The sequence below is a fragment of the Polypterus senegalus genome, chromosome 6 (assembly GCF_016835505.1).
Source record: "Polypterus senegalus isolate Bchr_013 chromosome 6, ASM1683550v1, whole genome shotgun sequence".
Classification (NCBI taxonomy): domain Eukaryota; kingdom Metazoa; phylum Chordata; class Cladistia; order Polypteriformes; family Polypteridae; genus Polypterus; species Polypterus senegalus.
Genome location: NC_053159.1, coordinates 10569726 through 10588604, shown reverse-complemented (window position 1 = coordinate 10588604; position 18879 = coordinate 10569726). Strand labels below are relative to the sequence as shown.

The 18879-nt window shown below is 44.2% G+C and overlaps 1 protein-coding gene across 8 annotated transcripts in view; it reads right to left on the bottom strand.

The window, feature by feature from the left end:
* LOC120530784 (nck-associated protein 5-like) overlaps window positions 1–18879 on the bottom strand; it is a 746735-nt gene that overhangs the window by 504591 nt on the left and 223265 nt on the right. Inside the window, exon 1 of one of the 8 annotated variants that reach the window (XM_039755387.1) lies at window positions 3941–4105. The exons of the other annotated variants lie outside the window; for them this stretch is intronic. Coding sequence (XP_039611321.1) covers window positions 3941–3948 — 8 coding nt within the window. The 5' untranslated portion in view covers window positions 3949–4105. Of the gene's footprint in view, window positions 1–3940; window positions 4106–18879 lie in introns of those variants that run through there. 8 annotated transcript variants of the gene reach the window in all.

The window sequence follows — 18879 nt, the reverse complement described above, 5'->3', positions numbered from 1 at the left end:
CATTCATGCGATGAGAGGCTGAACTTTGCCACCTTCTCAGGTCAGTTACTCTCTGAATTCATGCAACAGTGGGTTGAATTTTGTTATGAGCTCCAGTCAGTTACACTCTGAGTTCGTGAGACGCGAGGCTGAACATCGACAATATCTAAGTTTAGTTACTCTTCAGATTCATACAACACGAGGCTGATTTTGGGCACCTTTTTAAGTCGGTTACTCATCCAGTCGGGGTGCTGAATTTTGTTAACCACTACGTTCACTTACTTTCCAAATTCATGCGATAGGAGGCTGAATTTTGGCACCTTCTCAGGTCAGGTCAGGTCAGGTCGGTTACTCTCTGAATTCATGGAGTGGTGGGCTGAACTTCATTACAAGTTACAGTCAGTTACTCTCTGAATTCATGAGACGAGAGGCTGAATACTGTCACAATCTCGGGTCAGTTACATACTGAATTTTGACAGTTCAGTTACTCTTCAAATTCACGCAATGGGAGGCTGGATTTTACCATTTCTACCACTTATCTTCTCTCCGAATTTACGCAACAGAAGGCTGCATTGTGGCGTTATCTAAGCTCAGTTACTCTATGAATTCATACAACAAGAGGCCGAATTCTGGCACTTTCTCGGGTCAGTTTGTCTAAACATTAATTTTGTTAACCACCAAGTTCAGTTACTCTCCAAATTCACACACGGCAGGCTGAATATTGGCACTAAGTTGAGTTACTCTCTGAATTCACGAGACAAGAGGCTGAATACTGTCATTGACTAAGGCCAGTTACTCTCCAAATTCATGCAATAGGTGGACAAATGTTGGCAGTTTCTAAGGTCAGATGTTCTCTGAATTCATTCAATGGTAGGCTGAATTTTGACACTTTGCAAGGCCAGGTACTCTACAAATTCACTCAACGTGAAGCTGAATTGTGGGATCAGCTCTCTGAATTCACAGAACAGCAGGCTGAATTTATGGCCCTTTCTAAGGTCATCTACTATATGAATTCATGCAATGGGAGGTTGAATTTTGGCCCTTTCTTGGGTCACTTACTCTAAAAAGCCATCCAGTAGGGGAGCTGAATTTTGTTAACCACTGAGTTCAGCTACTCTTCAAATTCACACGACGGGAGGCTGAATGTTGGCACCTTTCTACGGTCATCTGAATTCATGTAACAAAAGGCCGAATTTGGACATCTTCCATGGTCAGTTACTCTCCAAATTCATGCAACGGCAGTTTCTAAAGTCAGTTATCCTACAGATTCATTCAATGGTAGGCTGCACTTGGACACTTTGGAAGGCCAGTTACTCTCCAAATCGACTCAACGTGAGGCTGAATTGTGGGATCAGCTCTCTGAATTCACGTAACAGGAGGATGAATTTTTTTGTCCCTTCCTAAAGTCATCTACTCTGTGAGTTCACGCAATGAAGGGCTGCATTTTGACCCTTTGGGCGGTCAGTTACTCCAAATTCACTCAACGTGAGGCTGAATTGTGTGATCAGCTCTCTGAATTCATGTAACAGGAGGATGAATTTTTGGCCCTTTCTAAGGTCATCTACTATATGAATTCATGCAATGGGAGGTTGAACTTTGGCCCTTTCTTGGGTCAGTTACTTTAAAAAGTCATCCAGTAGGGAGTTCAGCTACTCTTCAAATTCACACGACGGGAGGCTGAATGTTGGCACCTTTCTAAGGTCACCTACTCTCTAAATTCATGTAACAAAAGGCCGAATTTAGACATCTTCCATGGTCAGTTACTCTCCAAATTCATGCAACGGCAGTTTCTAAAGTCAGTTATCCTACAGATTCATTCAATGGTAGGCTGCACTTGGATACTTTGGAAGGCCAGTTACTCTCCAAATCGACTCAACGTGAAGCTGAATTGTGGGATCAGCTCTCTGAATTCACAGAACAGCAGGCTGAATTTATGGCCCTTTTTAAGGTCATCTACTACATGAATTCATGCAATGGGAGGTTGAATTTTGGCCCTTTCTTGGGTCAGTTACTCTAAAAAGCCATCCAGTAGGGGAGCTGAATTTTGTTAACCACTGAGTTCAGTTACTCTTCAAATTCACACAGCGGGAGGCTGAATGTTGGCACCTTTCTAAGGTCATCTACTCTCTAAATTCATGTAACAAAAGGCCGAATTTAGACATCTTCCATGGTCAGTTACTCTCCAAATTCATGCGATGGCTGGACACATTTTGGCAGTTTCTAAAGTCATCTACTCTGTGAGTTCACGCAATGAAGGGCTGCATTTTGACCCTTTGGGCGGTCAGTTACTCCAAATTCACTCAACGTGAGGCTGAATTGTGGGATCAGCTCTCTGAATTCATGTAACAGGAGGATGCATTTATGGCCCTTTCTAAGGTCATCTACTATATGAATTCATGCAATGGGAGGTTGAACTTTGGCCCTTTCTCGGGTCAGTTACTTTAAAAAGTCATCCAGTAGGGAGTTCAGCTACTCTTCAAATTCACACGACGGGAGGCTGAATGTTGGCACCTTTCTAAGGTCACCTACTCTCTAAATTCATGTAACAAAAGGCCGAATTTAGACATCTTCCATGGTCAGTTACTCTCCAAATTCATGCAACGGCAGTTTCTAAAGTCAGTTATCCTGTGGATTCATTCAATGGTAGGCTGCACTTGGATACTTTGGAAGGCCAGTTACTCTCCAAATCGACTCAACGTGAAGCTGAATTGTGGGATCAGCTCTCTGAATTCACGTAGCAGGAGGCTGAATTTTTTTGTCCCTTCCTAAAATCAGCTACCCTGTGAGATCACGCAATGAAGGGCTGCATGCTGACCCTTTGGGCGGTCAGTTACTCTCTGAGTTCACGCAACAGGAGGCGCACTTTTCGGATGAACTCGGACGACTTGCTCTCCAAACTGACGCAGCGGGGAGGCCGAGTTGCGTTACCAACCCCGTGAGGGTGAGTTTGCTGTATTCGTTTGAATTGACACAATTGTGTTACCATCTCAGGTGAGTTGCTCTTCCCCTGCTCCCTCACAGAGGCTAAGGATGCGACTTTCCTGAGATGGTCAGAAGGGGGTGAAAGCCAGCGAGCCCACCCGAATGGCCGTGTTTATCTACAGGCAACAGAAGACTGCATGCATAATGAAAGAATCCCACTAGACCTTGGTTAGTGGCATGGCATTTTAAAATTATGGCCAGGTTTGAACGGGAAAGGGAAAAAAAAAAAACAACAGCAACAAACCAAAGGAGAAAATATGAATGGAGCTGACAAAACATAACGAAGCACGGGGTGGTGGGGTGGGATTCACGTTCAGTGTGCCACCTGTTCAAGCGGTAGCACTGTATCGGTCTGTATTTGTATTCCATCGATCAGAATTAAGCTGCTTATATGGCCATGCAGCAATTTAGCCTATGTAGTTGCTAATAGCAACAGGGCACACAATTGCACCCCCCCCCCCAAACACAAGCACGGCTTTTAAGGCAGACAGCTCATCCTCCTCGGCCCCTTCTTCTACCTCAATGATAAAAGACACTTCCAAAATTCTGAAGTTCTGAAAACAGCTGTTGCTAATTTCGCTTTTCTTTTTTTTTTTTTTTGTTAGACCCTGATCTCCTAAATAACCGGGTTGTTGTTTGAGGGTCTTATCTCTACATCCATCTTAAAACCATTTTGCAAAGAAAAAAAAAAATGAAATGCTAAAACCGCTGCGAGATTCACAGAACCGACCGCGCTCCCTGGGTATTATATAAGAGCCGTAAATTACATAAGTGCAGCCATCAGCAGTTTGAATCACAAGCTCTGGCTGAAGACACACATGCCCAGTAGACCCTGACTGCTCCATCTGCATATACCTACGCGTTTACGATACGCGTGCCTGCATACACACCAATGCAACTGAGGCACATGTCTGACTTTGCCCTTCATAAATAATACACTACAGGCAAATACATTCCCAATGACAGCAGAGCACCTTACCCTGGCATTGATGGCGCATCCTGACTGATGACGTCCCTCAGATAAGAGCCACGGTATTCCTACAAGCGGTCATCCTTAAAGCCCCAAGCGGGAGATGTTTGAGTTGATAAAGTTTCCATCCACACTGCAGCGTCAGTCCTGCTTTGAGCCCAACACAAGCCGTCTTTCTCCTCCTCTCTCTCTCTCTCTCTCTCTCTCTGTTGCACTCGCTCGTCCTCCCCCTCTCTCTCTCTCTTGCTCGCCCACTCCCTCTCCCTCTCTCTCTCTCTCCTTCTCGCTTCTCCTTGTTGTGCTTCACTGCCTTTCTCAGACTGTGGGACGTTTAACATGTGTTTGGGGAGGGCTACTGGCTTTGAAGGTGGCACTTTCCTCAGGGAGGGGAGCTTAAAGCAGGATCAAGAGCGCATGGCCTGATGCTCCATGTGCGATCCTATGACTGGGCCTATTAATTCCCAGCCCTAAGAAAACTGCTTGGGATCGCCTGTCGAATCGAGCCCATCTGCTGCAATCATAATCAGTCTCAACTGAATGCCTCTGACAAATCTATGCCTGCAGCAGGGGTTAGGGAAGCTAGCACTCGTTGGGGGGAGGGGTAGGAATCTATTGTCTCTTACAAATAGAGTGCCCGTAAAAAAAAAAAAAAAAGGGGAGGCATTTGGGGAAGTGGCATTAAAAGGCTCTTAAATACACTGCCCAAGTTAAAGTGTAGCTTTCCGTTTTTTAACCAATCACGACCGTTTGCTGAACATTCACTGCACCTAACGTACAAAATGAACAATTACGTTCATTAGTCAAGATGAGCAATTTGTAGTGGAGGAGCGAAGCGTAGGTAAACGGTATCTCCTCGCCGTGAGAGGCAAAAAAAAAAAGCAAAAATACAGACGCATTGATTTGGCAATTAATTAATGTCTCTAAGGTCCTGTTTGATAATTCGTTTCGGTAATTATTTTCATTGCGCATGCCGTAGATTCGCAACGTATTGCGATTGCCTTCCCATTTTCTGCATACGTTATTGTGATGTAGATTTAACGTGAAATGGGTCTTCAATTTGCCCGTAGCCATAGCTGCACCTCGCACTTCGGGACACCTGAAGCTGATTTGCATTGGGACGTTGGAAATTTCCAAGTTGCAAGTAGGAAAGGAAGTCGGGAGCGCCTCACCAACAACTCCGACCTCAAAATCCAAGATGGCTGCCCCGCGTACCATACTTCTAATTAGCGCTTCGGTCTATAAATCGGTCGGACACACGGTACTGTCCAACTCATACCTGTGGATACGTTTCTTCAGTGTGTTTGGATGTGCAAAATCTACACTGGAAGTAAACAGGGTGGTACCCCAATTTTGATTTGGTTCTCCTCTCATTTATTTGCGCCTCACGGTGTATACAGTATATCGTGCTATACACGCTACGCCTTCCTTAAGCTCGACATCAGGTTTGGAGTGGAGCTCCGCTTTTGTCCAAATGAGACACCACCTTCGGGAGCGCCCCAAACATGCAGTCCTCCAGCCAGAAGGGGCAGAGTCAGTTGTCCTCACTTGGCATCTCCTCTGTGCCCCATTAGCAACAGCGCCCCCTCTCGTCCCGGGGTGGTATTGCATACCAAGGATGAACCAGGAAGGTGATTCTCAGGTGGGACTAGTTTAGAGCGCATGTCAGCAGCAAAACCATGGCAACCATGACACCAAGAGATGCTTGCGACTGAAAGTCCTTTTTTGAGCGACCCTATACAAAGCAGTGAACTCGATGATGCAGATTTGAACATGGTGATTCCATATTTTAGCATGAATTGCTAACAATCTGACTGTTGCATGAAGGCCTGTGTGACAGGGAATGGCCAGTATGGTAATGTCGCTAATGCACTGCTTCTTCACCGCTCAGCGGGGAACGGGATTTAAATTTCAGCCACAGTGCGTACACACACACAGACTCACACACTCGCTCCTCCTTTCACCGTGTGTTTCTGAGCGAGGGGGCTGCCATTCAATACAGGGTTCAAGGTTCAAGTTTATTGAGTCATGTTTACACAAGAAAGCAGTTGCTTCAAATAACAAGACAGAAAGAAATGAAGCACAACAAACAGAGACAAGACAGTTAGGGACGTTTGATAATGCATATGGACTCCTACCTTCAACCATATGCTGTGTGGGTAGGCTCCAACAACATTTATTTCTATAGCACATTTTCATACAAATAATGGAGCTCAAAGTGCTTTACACGATGAAGAAAGAGAAAAAAGACAAAGTAAGAATTATAATCAGAGAACACTAATTAACATAGAGTAAGAGTAAAGTCCGATGGCCAGGGAGGACAGAAAAAACAAAAAAAAACAAAAAAAACTCCAGACGGCTGGAAAGAAAAAATAAAATCTGCAGGAGTTCTGAGGTCACGAGACCACCGAGCCCCCTCTAGGCCTTGTACCTAACATAAATGATCAGTCCTCATTGTATTCAGGGATCTCATGGAAGGACTTGATGATGACAGTCACGTTGGACTGCTGGCCTTTAATCCATCAATGTGGGGACATCACGGTGCTTTGATTAGGTGGCGGTGACCCCCTGAAATCACATTTTACAATACCGTGTATACTCACATTGAAATTCTCCCGCGGATAAGTCGGGACTTGATTTCTGGTATTTTATAATGTCGGTTGTATAAGTCGAATGCGGAAAACTCACGCTATTGGTCCAAAAGATTATATGCTAACGCCCACCTGAGAGAGTAACCACGGAGCACACGGCCTTTTATTTCTATGTGGGTGCTGCAATGCGTTGTATCAGCGTGGGCTCCTAACCCCCCCACTCTCTCTCTCTCTATTGTGCCTACGTGACCACACGGTGATACCCAAACTATTCTGAAGCAACGTTTGCACTGGTTTGTGTTTTTTGTATCTCTTACACACCTTTATCATAAGAGCATCCCTTATCTATGATGGAGCGTTCAATCAGAAGGAAATATGAAGCAGGTTTTAAATTAAAAGTCGTTGAAGTGGTGAGGGCGACACAGGGGCGCAGTGGGTATCGCTGCTGCCTCGCAGTAAGGAGACCTGGGTTCGCTTCTCAGGTCCTCCCTGCGTGGAGTCTGCATGTTCTCCCCGTGTCTGCGTGGGTTTCCTCCCACAGTCCAAAGACATGCAGGTTAGGGGCATTGGCGATCCTATATTGTCCCTAGTGTGTGCTTGGTGTGTGTGCCCGGCGGTAGGCTGGCACCCTGCTCGGGGTTTGTTTCCTGCCTTGAGACCTGTGTTGGCTGGGACTGGCTCCAGCAGACCCCCCCATGTCCCCGTAGTTAGGATATAGTGGGTTGGATAATGGATGAAGTGGCGAAAGAAATTGGTAACTACGCCACTGCAACAAAATTCAATGCGTCTGAAAAACTGGAGGCAAGAAGATATTAAAAAAAAAAAATCAAGTGTCGCATTTTTGAACGGGCGTATAAGTCAGGGTCGGATTTCATGATCGATTTTTCGGGTTTCAAGACCCGACTTATACGCGAGTCTATATGATAAGTAGGGGGTTGATTTGTTTTCGAACACAGATTTGTTAAACTCGACTTGCATGTATGGAATGTCATTTGATTTTAATAAAATCAATAAAATGTTAAAAAAAAGAAAAGAAAAGAAGAGTAAGTAGGGTCAGAAAATGAATGAACGAATGAATGATTGGAGTTAAAGGTCAACCAGATGAATAAGAGACGAATTTAAGAGATGTTCATTTTACTGCCAGTCTAGAAAATTGAGTGCATCAGCCAACTCCGGCCTAAAACATTTATATTTGCTTTCTTTTTCTCTAGGAACTCTAGTTTGCCTCCCACATCTACACAGGTGAGGTTAAGCGGTGGCTTTAAATTGTGAGATTTAAAGAGATTCCTGCTTTCTATCCACTGCTGCCAGCATTGCCTCTGTCTGCCTACCTGGCTATGGAGAATAGCAATTCTGGAAGCTGCTTTAGAAAGCCTTTATCCTACTTTCAAAATTCCATCCATTCATTTCATTGCGACCACTTATCAAGGTCTGGGTCAAGAGGTCAACAGTCTAACAGTCTGCACGCAGGCATGGAAGAGATAGGATGAGGAACGCAGACATTCCTCTGCATCAGAAGGAGCCAGTTGAGGTGGTCCAGGCATCTGATCACCTCTCTGTGAAGGTGCTTTGAAAATGTCCAGCTGGGAGGAGACCTCGGGGCAGGACATGCTGGAGTGATTCTGTCTCCCATCTGGTCTGGAAACACCTCAGGGTTGGAGAAGTCGGCAGGGAACAGGGACACCCGAGCATCTTTGCTTAGACCAGTGGTCTCACACTCCGGTCCTGGAGGGCCACAGTGGCTGCAGGTTTTCATTCTAACCCTTTTCTTAATTGGTGACCAATTTTTGCTGCTAATTAACTCCTATTTCCTTTTGTTTTAATTGACTTGTTTTTAAGATTTGCTCCTCTGAATTTCTTCATGGTTTCTCCGAATTGTTTAATTTCTTTCCTTAAAGACTAGGGTGTTGTACCGGGTTAGCCATTATGAATGTAGTGAGAAGTCAAGCACAATGGCACCTTTTATTGGCTAGCTAAAAAAGATTACAATATGCAAGCTTTCGAGGCAACTCAGGCCCCTTCTTGAGAGAGATAGTTAGTCAGTAGGGGACAAAGGATGGTTATGGAGCAAGAATGACCAAAGCTATGGTGGGCAATTTAGCCAGAGCATCAGGAAACATTCTACTCTTTTTGAAGGAAGCTTTTTATGACTAGACAGAGAGGAGCTCAGTTTTATGTCTCATCCAAATGATGGTGCAGATTTTTACAGTACATGGTCCTCGTCACTGCACGGGGGTATTGGGACCCACAAACAGATCACAGGGTAAGCGCCCCCTGCTGGCCTCATCGACATCTCTTTCAGTAGCAACCCAAGTTTTTCCTAGATGGTCTCCCATCCAAATACTATGCCCGGTCCAAACATGCTGATCTTCTGGTGGATTATCCATCCATCCATTTTCTAACCCGCTGAATCCGAATACAGGGTCACGGGGGTCTCCTGGAGCCAATCCCAGCCAACACAGGGCACAAGGCAGGAACCAATCCACCACAGGACACACACAAACACACCCACACACCAGGGCCAATTTAGAATCACCAATCCACCTAACCTGCATGTCTTTGGATTGTGGGAGGAAACCGGAGCGCCCGGAGGAAACCCACGCAGACACGGGGAGAACATGCAAACTCCACGCAGGGAGGACCCGGAAGCGAACCCGGGTCTCCTAACTGTGAGGCAGCAGCGCTACCACTGCGCCACAGTGCTGCCCTCTGGTGGATTACGTCCTCTAAAATGGTACTCAAGCAATGGGACTGCGCCCTGAATCAATGAGGGGAGGTCTCCTGGTTCGATGAATCCCGTTTCCTGTTGCTTTTGAATATTTGTGTATCACTACTTGGAGAAGAGACGGCACCAAGATGCACGCTGAGAAGAAGCTGTTATGTGGTGAAGGGGTAATACTATGGTGTTGAGCAGTGTTAGCCATTATGGATGTAGTGAGAAGTCAAGTAAAATGACCCCTTTTATTGGCTAACTAAACAGATTACAATATGCAAGCTTTCGAGGTGACTCAGGCCCCTTCTTGAGAGAGATAGTTAGTCAGTATGGGACAGAGGATGGTTATGGAGCAAGAATGACCAAAGCTATGGTGGGCAATTTAGCCAGAGCATCAGGAAACACTCTACCCTAAATCTAAAGACTGATAGGACCTCAGTTTTATGTCTTATCCAAATGATGGTGTAGATTTTTACAGTACATAGTCCTCGTCACTACACTGGGGTATTGGGATCCACAAACAGAGCAGAACGAAAGCATCCACTTCTGACATTTCAGTTGCAACCAAAGTTTTTCCTGGATGGTCTCCCACGCAAGTGCTTGGCCTGGTCCAAACATGCTGATCTTCTGGTGGATTACGTCCTCTAAAATGGTACTCAAGCAATGGAACTGCACACCCTGGATCAATGAGGGGAGGTCTCCTGGTTGGATGAATCCTGTTTTCTGTTGCGTTTGAATATTTGTGTATCTTTACTTGGAGAAGAGATGGCACCAAAATGCATGCTGGGAAGAAGCCCAGCCGGAGGAGGGAGTGCAATGCTTTTGGTAATGTTCTACTGAGAAGTTCTAGGCTGGGACAATCACGTGGATGTTAAATTGTTAATGAATTACATTTGTAGCACATAGACAGTGAAGAACCACTTCATCTACCACCAGTGTGCCACATCCACCCAGATGATGCGGTGGCAGACTTTTTTTGTGCCAGTATGCTCACTACACATTAGCTATTACGTAGTGAAGGGGTAATACTATGCTGTTGAGCCGTGTTAGCCATTGTGGATGTAGTGAGAAGTAAAATGACCCCTTTTATTGGCTAACTAAACAGATTACAATATGCAAGCTTTCAAGGCAACTCAGGCCCCTTCTTGAGAGAGATAGTTAGTCAGTAGGGGACAGAGGATGGTTATGGGGCAAGAATGACCAAACCCATGGTGGGCAATTTAGCCAGAGCATCAGGAAACACTCTACTCTAAATCTAAAGACTGATAGGACCTCAGTTTTATGTCTCACCCAAATGATGGTGTAGATTTTTACAGTTCATGGTCCTCGTCACTACACGGGGGTATTGGGACCCACAAACAGATCACAGGGTAAGCGCCCCCTGCTGGCATCATCGACATCTCTTTCAGTAGCAACCCAAGTTTTTCCTAGATGGTCTCCCATCCAAATACTAGGCCTGGTCCAAACATGCTAATCTTCTGGTGGATTACGTCCTCTAAAATGGTACTCAAGCAATGGAACTGCACACCCTGGATCAATGAGGGGAGGTCTCCTGGTTGGATGAATCCTGTTTTCTGTTGCGTTTGAATATTTGTGTATCATTACTTGGAGAAGAGACGGCACCAAAATGCATGCTGAGAAGAAGACCAGCCGGAGGAGGGAGTGCAATGCTTTTAGTAATGTTCTACTGAGAAGTTCTAGGCTGGGACATTCACGTGGATGTTAAATTGCTAATGAATTACATTTATACAGCTTTTATCTAACTTACTCAAAGCACTTTGCATAAACAGTGAGGAACCACTTGAACTTCCACAGATGAGTAGCATCCATCCAGATGATGCAGCTGCAGACATTTTTTTGTGCCAGTATGCTCACCACACATTAGCTATTACCTGGTGAAGGGTAGTACTATGGTGTTGTACCGTGTTAGCCATTATGAATGCAGTGACAAGTCGTGCAAAATGGCCCCTTTTATTGGCTAACTAAAAAGATTACAATATGCAAGCTTTCGATGCAACTCAGGCCCTTTCTTCAGGCGAGATGTAATCATGATTAAAGAGAAATAAAACGTGAAGTGAGTGAGCCGACAGAAGACCAACTAAGTCAGGGCTTCAAACTCCAACCAGCTGCTTAATGAGGCGCCGAGTCTCGTCGTTAATTCAACCCGCTCTTTAATTCCCCGGCTTGTTGCTGCTCTCATTGTGCAATAGCAGACATTTCCGAAACTGCTGATTTTCTCTTTCCTAAGAGCACTGCGGACCTGAGCAGATCAACATTCCTGAGACCTTCACCTTTCTTTATTTTCAGATATTGTATGAAGGACACCAGTTTCGGCTCATTTTGTATCTCGTTATTGTTTGGCTGCTAATTAAGGGGTCCGAGTCTTCAAGAGCAAGTCAATGAAAATGAACTCAAAAGAAGTTCATCAGCAGCAAAAACAGGTCACTAATGAATCTGTAGGTAAAGGCGCACTATAAATACAACTTATTATTATTATAAGAGAAGGGTTAGAATGAAAGCCTGCAGCCACTGCGGCCCTCCAGGACCGGAGTTGGAGATCACTGGGCTAAGCAAAGATGCCCGGGTGCTCCCTTTTCCCTGCCGACTTCTCCAACTCTGAGGCGTTTCCAGACCAGATGGGAGATAGAATCACTCCAGCATGTGCTGTCCTGGGTCTGCCCCCATTTGGACATCTTCAAAGGGACTTCACAGAGAGGTGATCAGATGCCTGGACCACCTCACCTGGCTCCTTCTGATGCAGAGGAATGCCATATCTCTAAAGCTAAGCCCAGACCCCCTGCAAAGGGAGTTCACCTTCACTGATTCCATCCACAATGCAGTTCTTTCCGTCACTCCCCAAAGCTCGTGGCCATTGGCGAGCACAGAAATGAAGATCGCCTTGGGACTCACTTGTGTGTTCACCACAACTAGCCTTTACAATGTCTGCACAACTGCTGACGCCACTCTGATCAACCAGTCTGTCCCTTTATTCCCTCACACTTCTCCACCTCATCCTCAACTTGAAGGGGGCACTACACCATTTTTAACAGCTGAGAACCATAAATTCAGGACTTGGTAGCTGCTGATCAACATCCTGACCTTTTCATGCTTGGCCACAAACATCCCTGGTGTGCACCTGAGGTCACCATCCGATGAAGCCAATGGGACCACATCACCTGTAAAAACACAGAGGTCACCAAGCTGGACCCCCCTCCACCCCTTGGCTGCACCTAGAAATTCTGTCCATAAAAACATTATGAACAGGATCGGTGACAACGGGCAACCCTGGCAGAGTCCAACACCCACCAGGACTATTACTATTCTTAGGAATTACTGATGTATCGACTATAACTAACTAAACATTAGCGTTCAAAAACTTCTTCATCTTCCTCTTGATCTTTTCCCACTTCTTTGTGGGGTCGATGTTTTAGAGGTTTCGCCATTATTTGTACAGCCAGATGTCTTTCCTGTTGCCAGCCCTCCCCATTTATCCGGGTCATTGTTCAAAAACATTTAATTGTATAGTATGACCTGTAACATGAGTGCTGCAATAATAACTGGATGGCTTTTACGTAATAAGGCCACCTTTTAAATTGTGTGGAATACGCGTTCATGGAGCACACATTTGGTACGTTTCACCTCACCGCACTCCTGCCTTAAAAACGAAATCTGTTCCTCGATGTGAATGGGACAAATAAATAGGTGCGTTTTTGGTGATCTGCGTCACACAAGCTAATGCAATTATTTAACCTCTGCAAAGCCGTATTGACTAGATAGATAGATAGATAGATAGATAGATAGATAGATAGATAGATAGATAGATAGATAGATAGATAGATAGATAGATAGACGTGAAAGTCACTATGTAATGATAGATAGATAGATAGATATATAGATAGATAGATAGATAGATACTGTATGAAAGGCACTATATGATAGATAGATAGATAGATAGATAGATAGATAGATAGATAGATAGATAGATAGATAGATAGATAGATAGATAGATACTGTATGAAAGGCACTATATAATGATAGACAGACAGACAGACAGACAGACAGACAGACAGATAGATAGATAGATAGATAGATAGATAGATAGATAGATAGATACTTTATTAATCACCATGAGAAATTCCCATACTCCAGCAGCAGCATACTGATAAAGAACAATATTAAATTAAAGAGTGATAACAATGCAGGTATAACAGACAATAACTTTGTATAATGTTAACGTTTACCACCCCTGGTGGAATTGAAGAGTCGCATAGTGTGGGGTCTCCTCAGTCTGCCAGTGGAGCAGGACGGTGACAGCAGTCTGTCTCTGAAGCTGCTCCTCTGTCTGGAGATGATCCTGTTGAGTGGATGCAGTGGATTCTCCATGATTGACAGGAGTCTGCTCAGCGCCCGTCGCTCTGCCACCGATGTCAAACTGTCCAGCTCCGTGCCTACAATAGAGCCTGCATTCCTCACCAGTTTGTCCAGACATGAGGTGTCCCTCTTCTTTATGCTGCCTTCCCAGCACACCACCGCGTAGAAGAGGGCACTCGCCACAACTGTCTGGTAGAACATCTGCAGCATCTTATTGCAGATGTTGAAGGACGCCAACCTTCTAAGAAAGTATTGTCTAGTATATATATATATATATATATATATATATATATATATATATATATACACACTATATACTATACATATATATAATATATATATAGAAAGTATAGTATAGATAACAACCTTAGTGTTGTCACGACTCCTGTCACTTTGCATTATGATAGATGGTTGATGAGCAGTGGGCAATGAAAAAAATCTTGCCGATAAATCCCTGAATGTTAACTTCAGCCAACCGAAAAAGCCTGACGAAGCAGCTAATTAACAAACACGCCGTACAGTCGAGGGAGGCTGCAGCTGCTGTCTTGCATGCAACTTTCTTACCACGTGGTTAACTACACTCCTTGTGAATGGAATTGGCAATAACGCGCTTTCCGGGATATTCTGTTTAGTATGGAGTGGCAAATTGCAAGCCGGAAACTGAATACATGGATTCAATAAATGGATAAACTGTCAGATTAATGAGAACGGATCAAACGAAATCGTGACTGACAAAAAAAGCACAGTCCAAATGATCTGATAGGATTTTGTTCTGCAATTGTGGCTTTATGATGATCTGTTAACCAACTAAAAATTTACACTTTCTAATATTCACGTGACGTAAATAAAAAAAACATCCTCCGCACATCTTGATTTACAACCGAACATTCCATTTGCTTGCTTTATGGCGTCTGTGAACTGTCTGGATTTAGACGGTGACAAGTCCACCGCGAGTCCCCGGTCCTTCTCATAAGGGGTATTTTTCCGATTTCAGACCTCCCATCGTGTATTCAAATCTAACATTTTTTTTCTTTTTAATTCCTGTATGCAATATCTGTGGACACCAGGGGGTGCTCCAGTTCCCCAAACACCCAACACAAGCAGGCTCGGACACAAGTTAAAAGAGTTTTTTAATCGTGGTAAACTCTTCCCTATAAGTGTTTCCCACTACAGCCACCACTCGAAGTAACACAGAGGCACTATTACATGGCAAAAAATCTTAGCAAGTGAAAAACATTGATATCACGACATTAAATCTTGTTTTCCTTATTGTAAGAATTATTGACTCATCAAACAATTTGTAATATGATTTTTTTAAGCTTAATTTAAGAAATCTTGTCAAGTGAATTCTGCTTACCCCATTGGCAGATATTTTTGCTAAATAAAAGCAAAACATCCATCCATTATCCAACCCGCTATATCCTAATTGCAGGGTCACGGGGATCTGTTGGAGCCAATCCCAGCCAATGCAGGGCGCAAGGCAGGAAACAAACCCCAGGCAGGGTGCCAGGCCACCACAGGGCACACACACACACACCAAGCACACACTAGGGACAATTTAGGATCACCAATGCACCTAACCTGCATGTCTTTGGACTGTGGCAGAAAACTCACTGGGAGAACATGCAAACTCCACGCAGGGAGGACCCGGGAAGCAAACAAAAGCAAAACATCTGCCATTTAAAGTTTAGATTTTTCGTGTCTAGTTTTTGTATATGCATTTTCTGCAGTATGTAACTCTTTACTTCCTTCTCTCTCTGTCGTTGTCTCCTCCGCGCCAGCATTGTTCTCCTCTTCCCATCTCTGGCTCATTGATGTGAGGCAGGCAGCTCCTTTGTCCTCGACAAGACGTCAACCAACAGGCGCAGGACACTGGCCGTGTCCCCACCACCAGCACCTCGATGTTGTAAAGCACTCTGGTTGTTTTTAACTCTTTCAGAGCTGAATATTTATTTCAAAAAACATAACTTCTGAAAAGCAATGGTTTCACACAGAAACCAACATAAAACGTCTGTTGCTGCATGCTGTGGCTGCCAGTTTGCCAAGACTGTGCGGCAGGCTCGCTGCCAGCGTGTCTTTGTGTGGTTGGGACAAGGTTGCGGTGCATTGCACTGTGGTTTCTACCTCTTATCATTGTTAAGTGGCAGTTCTACCTGGTGAACATTGTCAGTACCATACTGGGAACCAATAAGCTGAAGCTGGAACCACACACTCGTTTTCAATCACTTGTATCAAAATCTGTGTCTGACAAGTCATAGTTCAGTTCAGAGATAATAGGTAAAACATCGCCCATGGAGTATTTTGCTTTACGCATTCGTTTTGATCTCTCGTCAAAAGTCAGTACCATTTTTGCCGTTGTTTGCGCCAATGAATCTAACTTTCCTTCTAGCAACAAGAGTCCAATTAAAACATAATGGTTGGTTTTGTCACAGTTTACAGTCGATTACCATCGTCAACCCCTCCTTTTGACAAAAGTCGACATCAGCCCTGAAAGAGCTAAACTGTTCTAAACAAATGAACCAAACTAAACTATGGATAACAAAAGCAGCTTCATTCTCGCTAGGTGCCCTTATTGCAATATGGCGATAATCAACTGCTCCAATTCCAATTAGGAGAACATGCAAGTAGAACCAAAACCACATGAAAACTGAATGTAGTGCCTAATGTAGTGTTAATGGGGTCCAGCAGAGCGGGCATGATGGAGTGAAACCTGTCGGCCTGGTCACTGAGGAGTGACAACGGGTAGCTGATATAAGCTGCCGAATAAACAAAAATTCAGACGTGAAGGTCGGTGGGCTTTGCGCCCTAGGAACCAAGTTACCCAAACTATTCTATAACATATCAGTAATAATTTACCGCTCTGATGCCAGCCTTTCTGATTATAAAGTAGGTCATTACGATAGCATTTGATTAGAAGAATTTATCATTAATTGCAGAATTACGGTATTTGATTTTGTTCCCCTAGAGCACAGGTATCGAACTCCAGTCCTGGAGGGCCGCAGTGGCTGCAGCTTTTCATTCTAACCATCTTCTTAATTTGTGACCAGTTTTTGCTACTAATTACCTTCTTTTGCCTTAATTTTAATTCACTTGACTCAGGCCCCTTAGTTGCTTCCTTTTTCTTAATTAGCAGCCAAACAATAACGAGACACAAAACAAGAATCCATATGACCAGCTCACCTGTGCCCATCACAAAATATGTGAAAATAAAGAAAGATGGAGGTCTCGGTTAGGCTGATCTCTCAGCTCACCAAAACACTCTGAGGGTGGTCTTAGAAAAATCAGAAAAATCAACCGTTCTGGAAATGTCTGCTGTGGCAGAGTGAGAGCACCAACAAGCCATGGAATTAAATAACGGCGTTAATTAACAGCAAGAATCTGCTTCTCATTGTGAAACTGGTTGGAGTCTGATGCCCCGATTCAGCTGCTCATTTGTTGGCTCATTTCACATCTCATTTCTTTTTGGCTGCCATTTAATGAAGAAACGAATCAATTCAGAGGACCAAATCCTTAAGGACAGGGCTATTAAAATGAAGGGAACAGGAGTTAATTAGCAGTGAAAACTGGTCACTGATTAGGAAATGGGTTAGAATGAAAACCTGCAGCCACTGCGGCCCTCCAGGCCTGTAGTTCGATACCAGAGAGCCCCTTTCTCTTGCACGATTAGACTCAAAAGCTAATCGGCTCATCGTCATCTCATAACAAGCTGAACTTTCGAGTTTGGTATATTTCTGTCAGGCCGTTTTAGCTCTCGACTGTTCTCAAGAAACTGTGACACACAGACACACACCCATCATCGAGATATTGATGTTTTCAGTATTGCGGACCCAAAAACGTTCGAGATCCATTGAAAACCAAAGATAGAAATTGTTAATGAATCTAAAGGTTTTGCACCCTGCGGTGGGCTGGCGCCCTGCCCAGGGTTTGTTTCTTGCCTTGCACCCTGTGTTGGCTGGGATTGGCTCCAGCAGACCCCCCGTGACCCCATAAGTTAGGATATAGTGGGTTGGATAATCGATGGATGGATATATGCCACTTGACATGGAATTCGAAAGAGCTGTGCTAATTGTTTGTGATGCACCATCTGTTAAAATGATAAATGCAATGTCTTTTATTACAACAATTTTTAAGATGTGCCATCTGTTGGAATGATAGAGACATAGCGACTGGTCAGACACACAGCCAGATCCACAGAGGCTTGGATGGATGGATAAAGCTTTTGCTCTGGATACATAGATGAAAGGTTATGGACCGTGACCCGCACTTGGCATTCTCCACTCTGAAATCCTCAAGCATTTTGCAGGAGAGCGAAAGTATCCTGCGTATGTGAATTCTGATCAATGACCTGTTTCGCTAATATGAATTATTACACGCGTGAGCCGTCATTTAGCTGGTTTGGCCGCATTTTCCTACTTGATCATTTTTGTCCCCAACATATCTCACTATGTACACACAAAAATTCCAAAATGCCTGGGACCAGAAGTATTTCTGATGAGGGATACTCCGCCCATACCGGCCAAGGAGATGGACAGTCAGTGTTATCTTATGTCTTATTAATAATTTCTATATACTATATTAATGTGTGGTGCTCTAAGTCAGTGTTTCTCAACCACTGGTTTGGGTAACAGGCTGCCACCAGTGGGGTCACGGGTTGCCGTCAGTGAGTCCTGAGGACATTTCAGGCCAAATTCATCAAGGGTTGTAAACTTCAGTTCCACTCCACCTTACATTTATGCTCGATTGTTCAAGGGGGAAGCTTGTGGGTTGTCCATAAATGTGAAACAGTATAACTGGGTGGTGAGATGGTAAAGAGAAGCAGTGCTTTAACTCTTTCAGGGCGAATGTTGAATAAAGTCGACATTGAGGGGCCAGATGGTGAAACAAAGCTGTAGACATCGATAAAACTCACCGTTACGCAATAAGTCGAATATCTTTGCTGGGAGGACTGTTAGATAGTGATGGGAAGTTCGGATCATTTTACCAACTTGGACCTTTGAGTCTCATTCAGCAAAATGAACGAATCATTTTTCGAGTCATTTCGTTCAATTCTGTTTCCGGCTCAGACTGCATACTAGGTTAAGCTTATGGTGCTGTCACGTGATGAACGAACAACTCGAACCCAAAGACTCGAGAGATGAACTAATCAATTCTGTTTCCGGCTCAGACTGAGTTGGTTAAGCGTATGGGGCTGTCACGTAATGAACGAACGACTTGAAAAACTCGAAGACTTGAAACAAGTGAATCAATTCCAATACAGAAACTATAGGAAGTTGCGC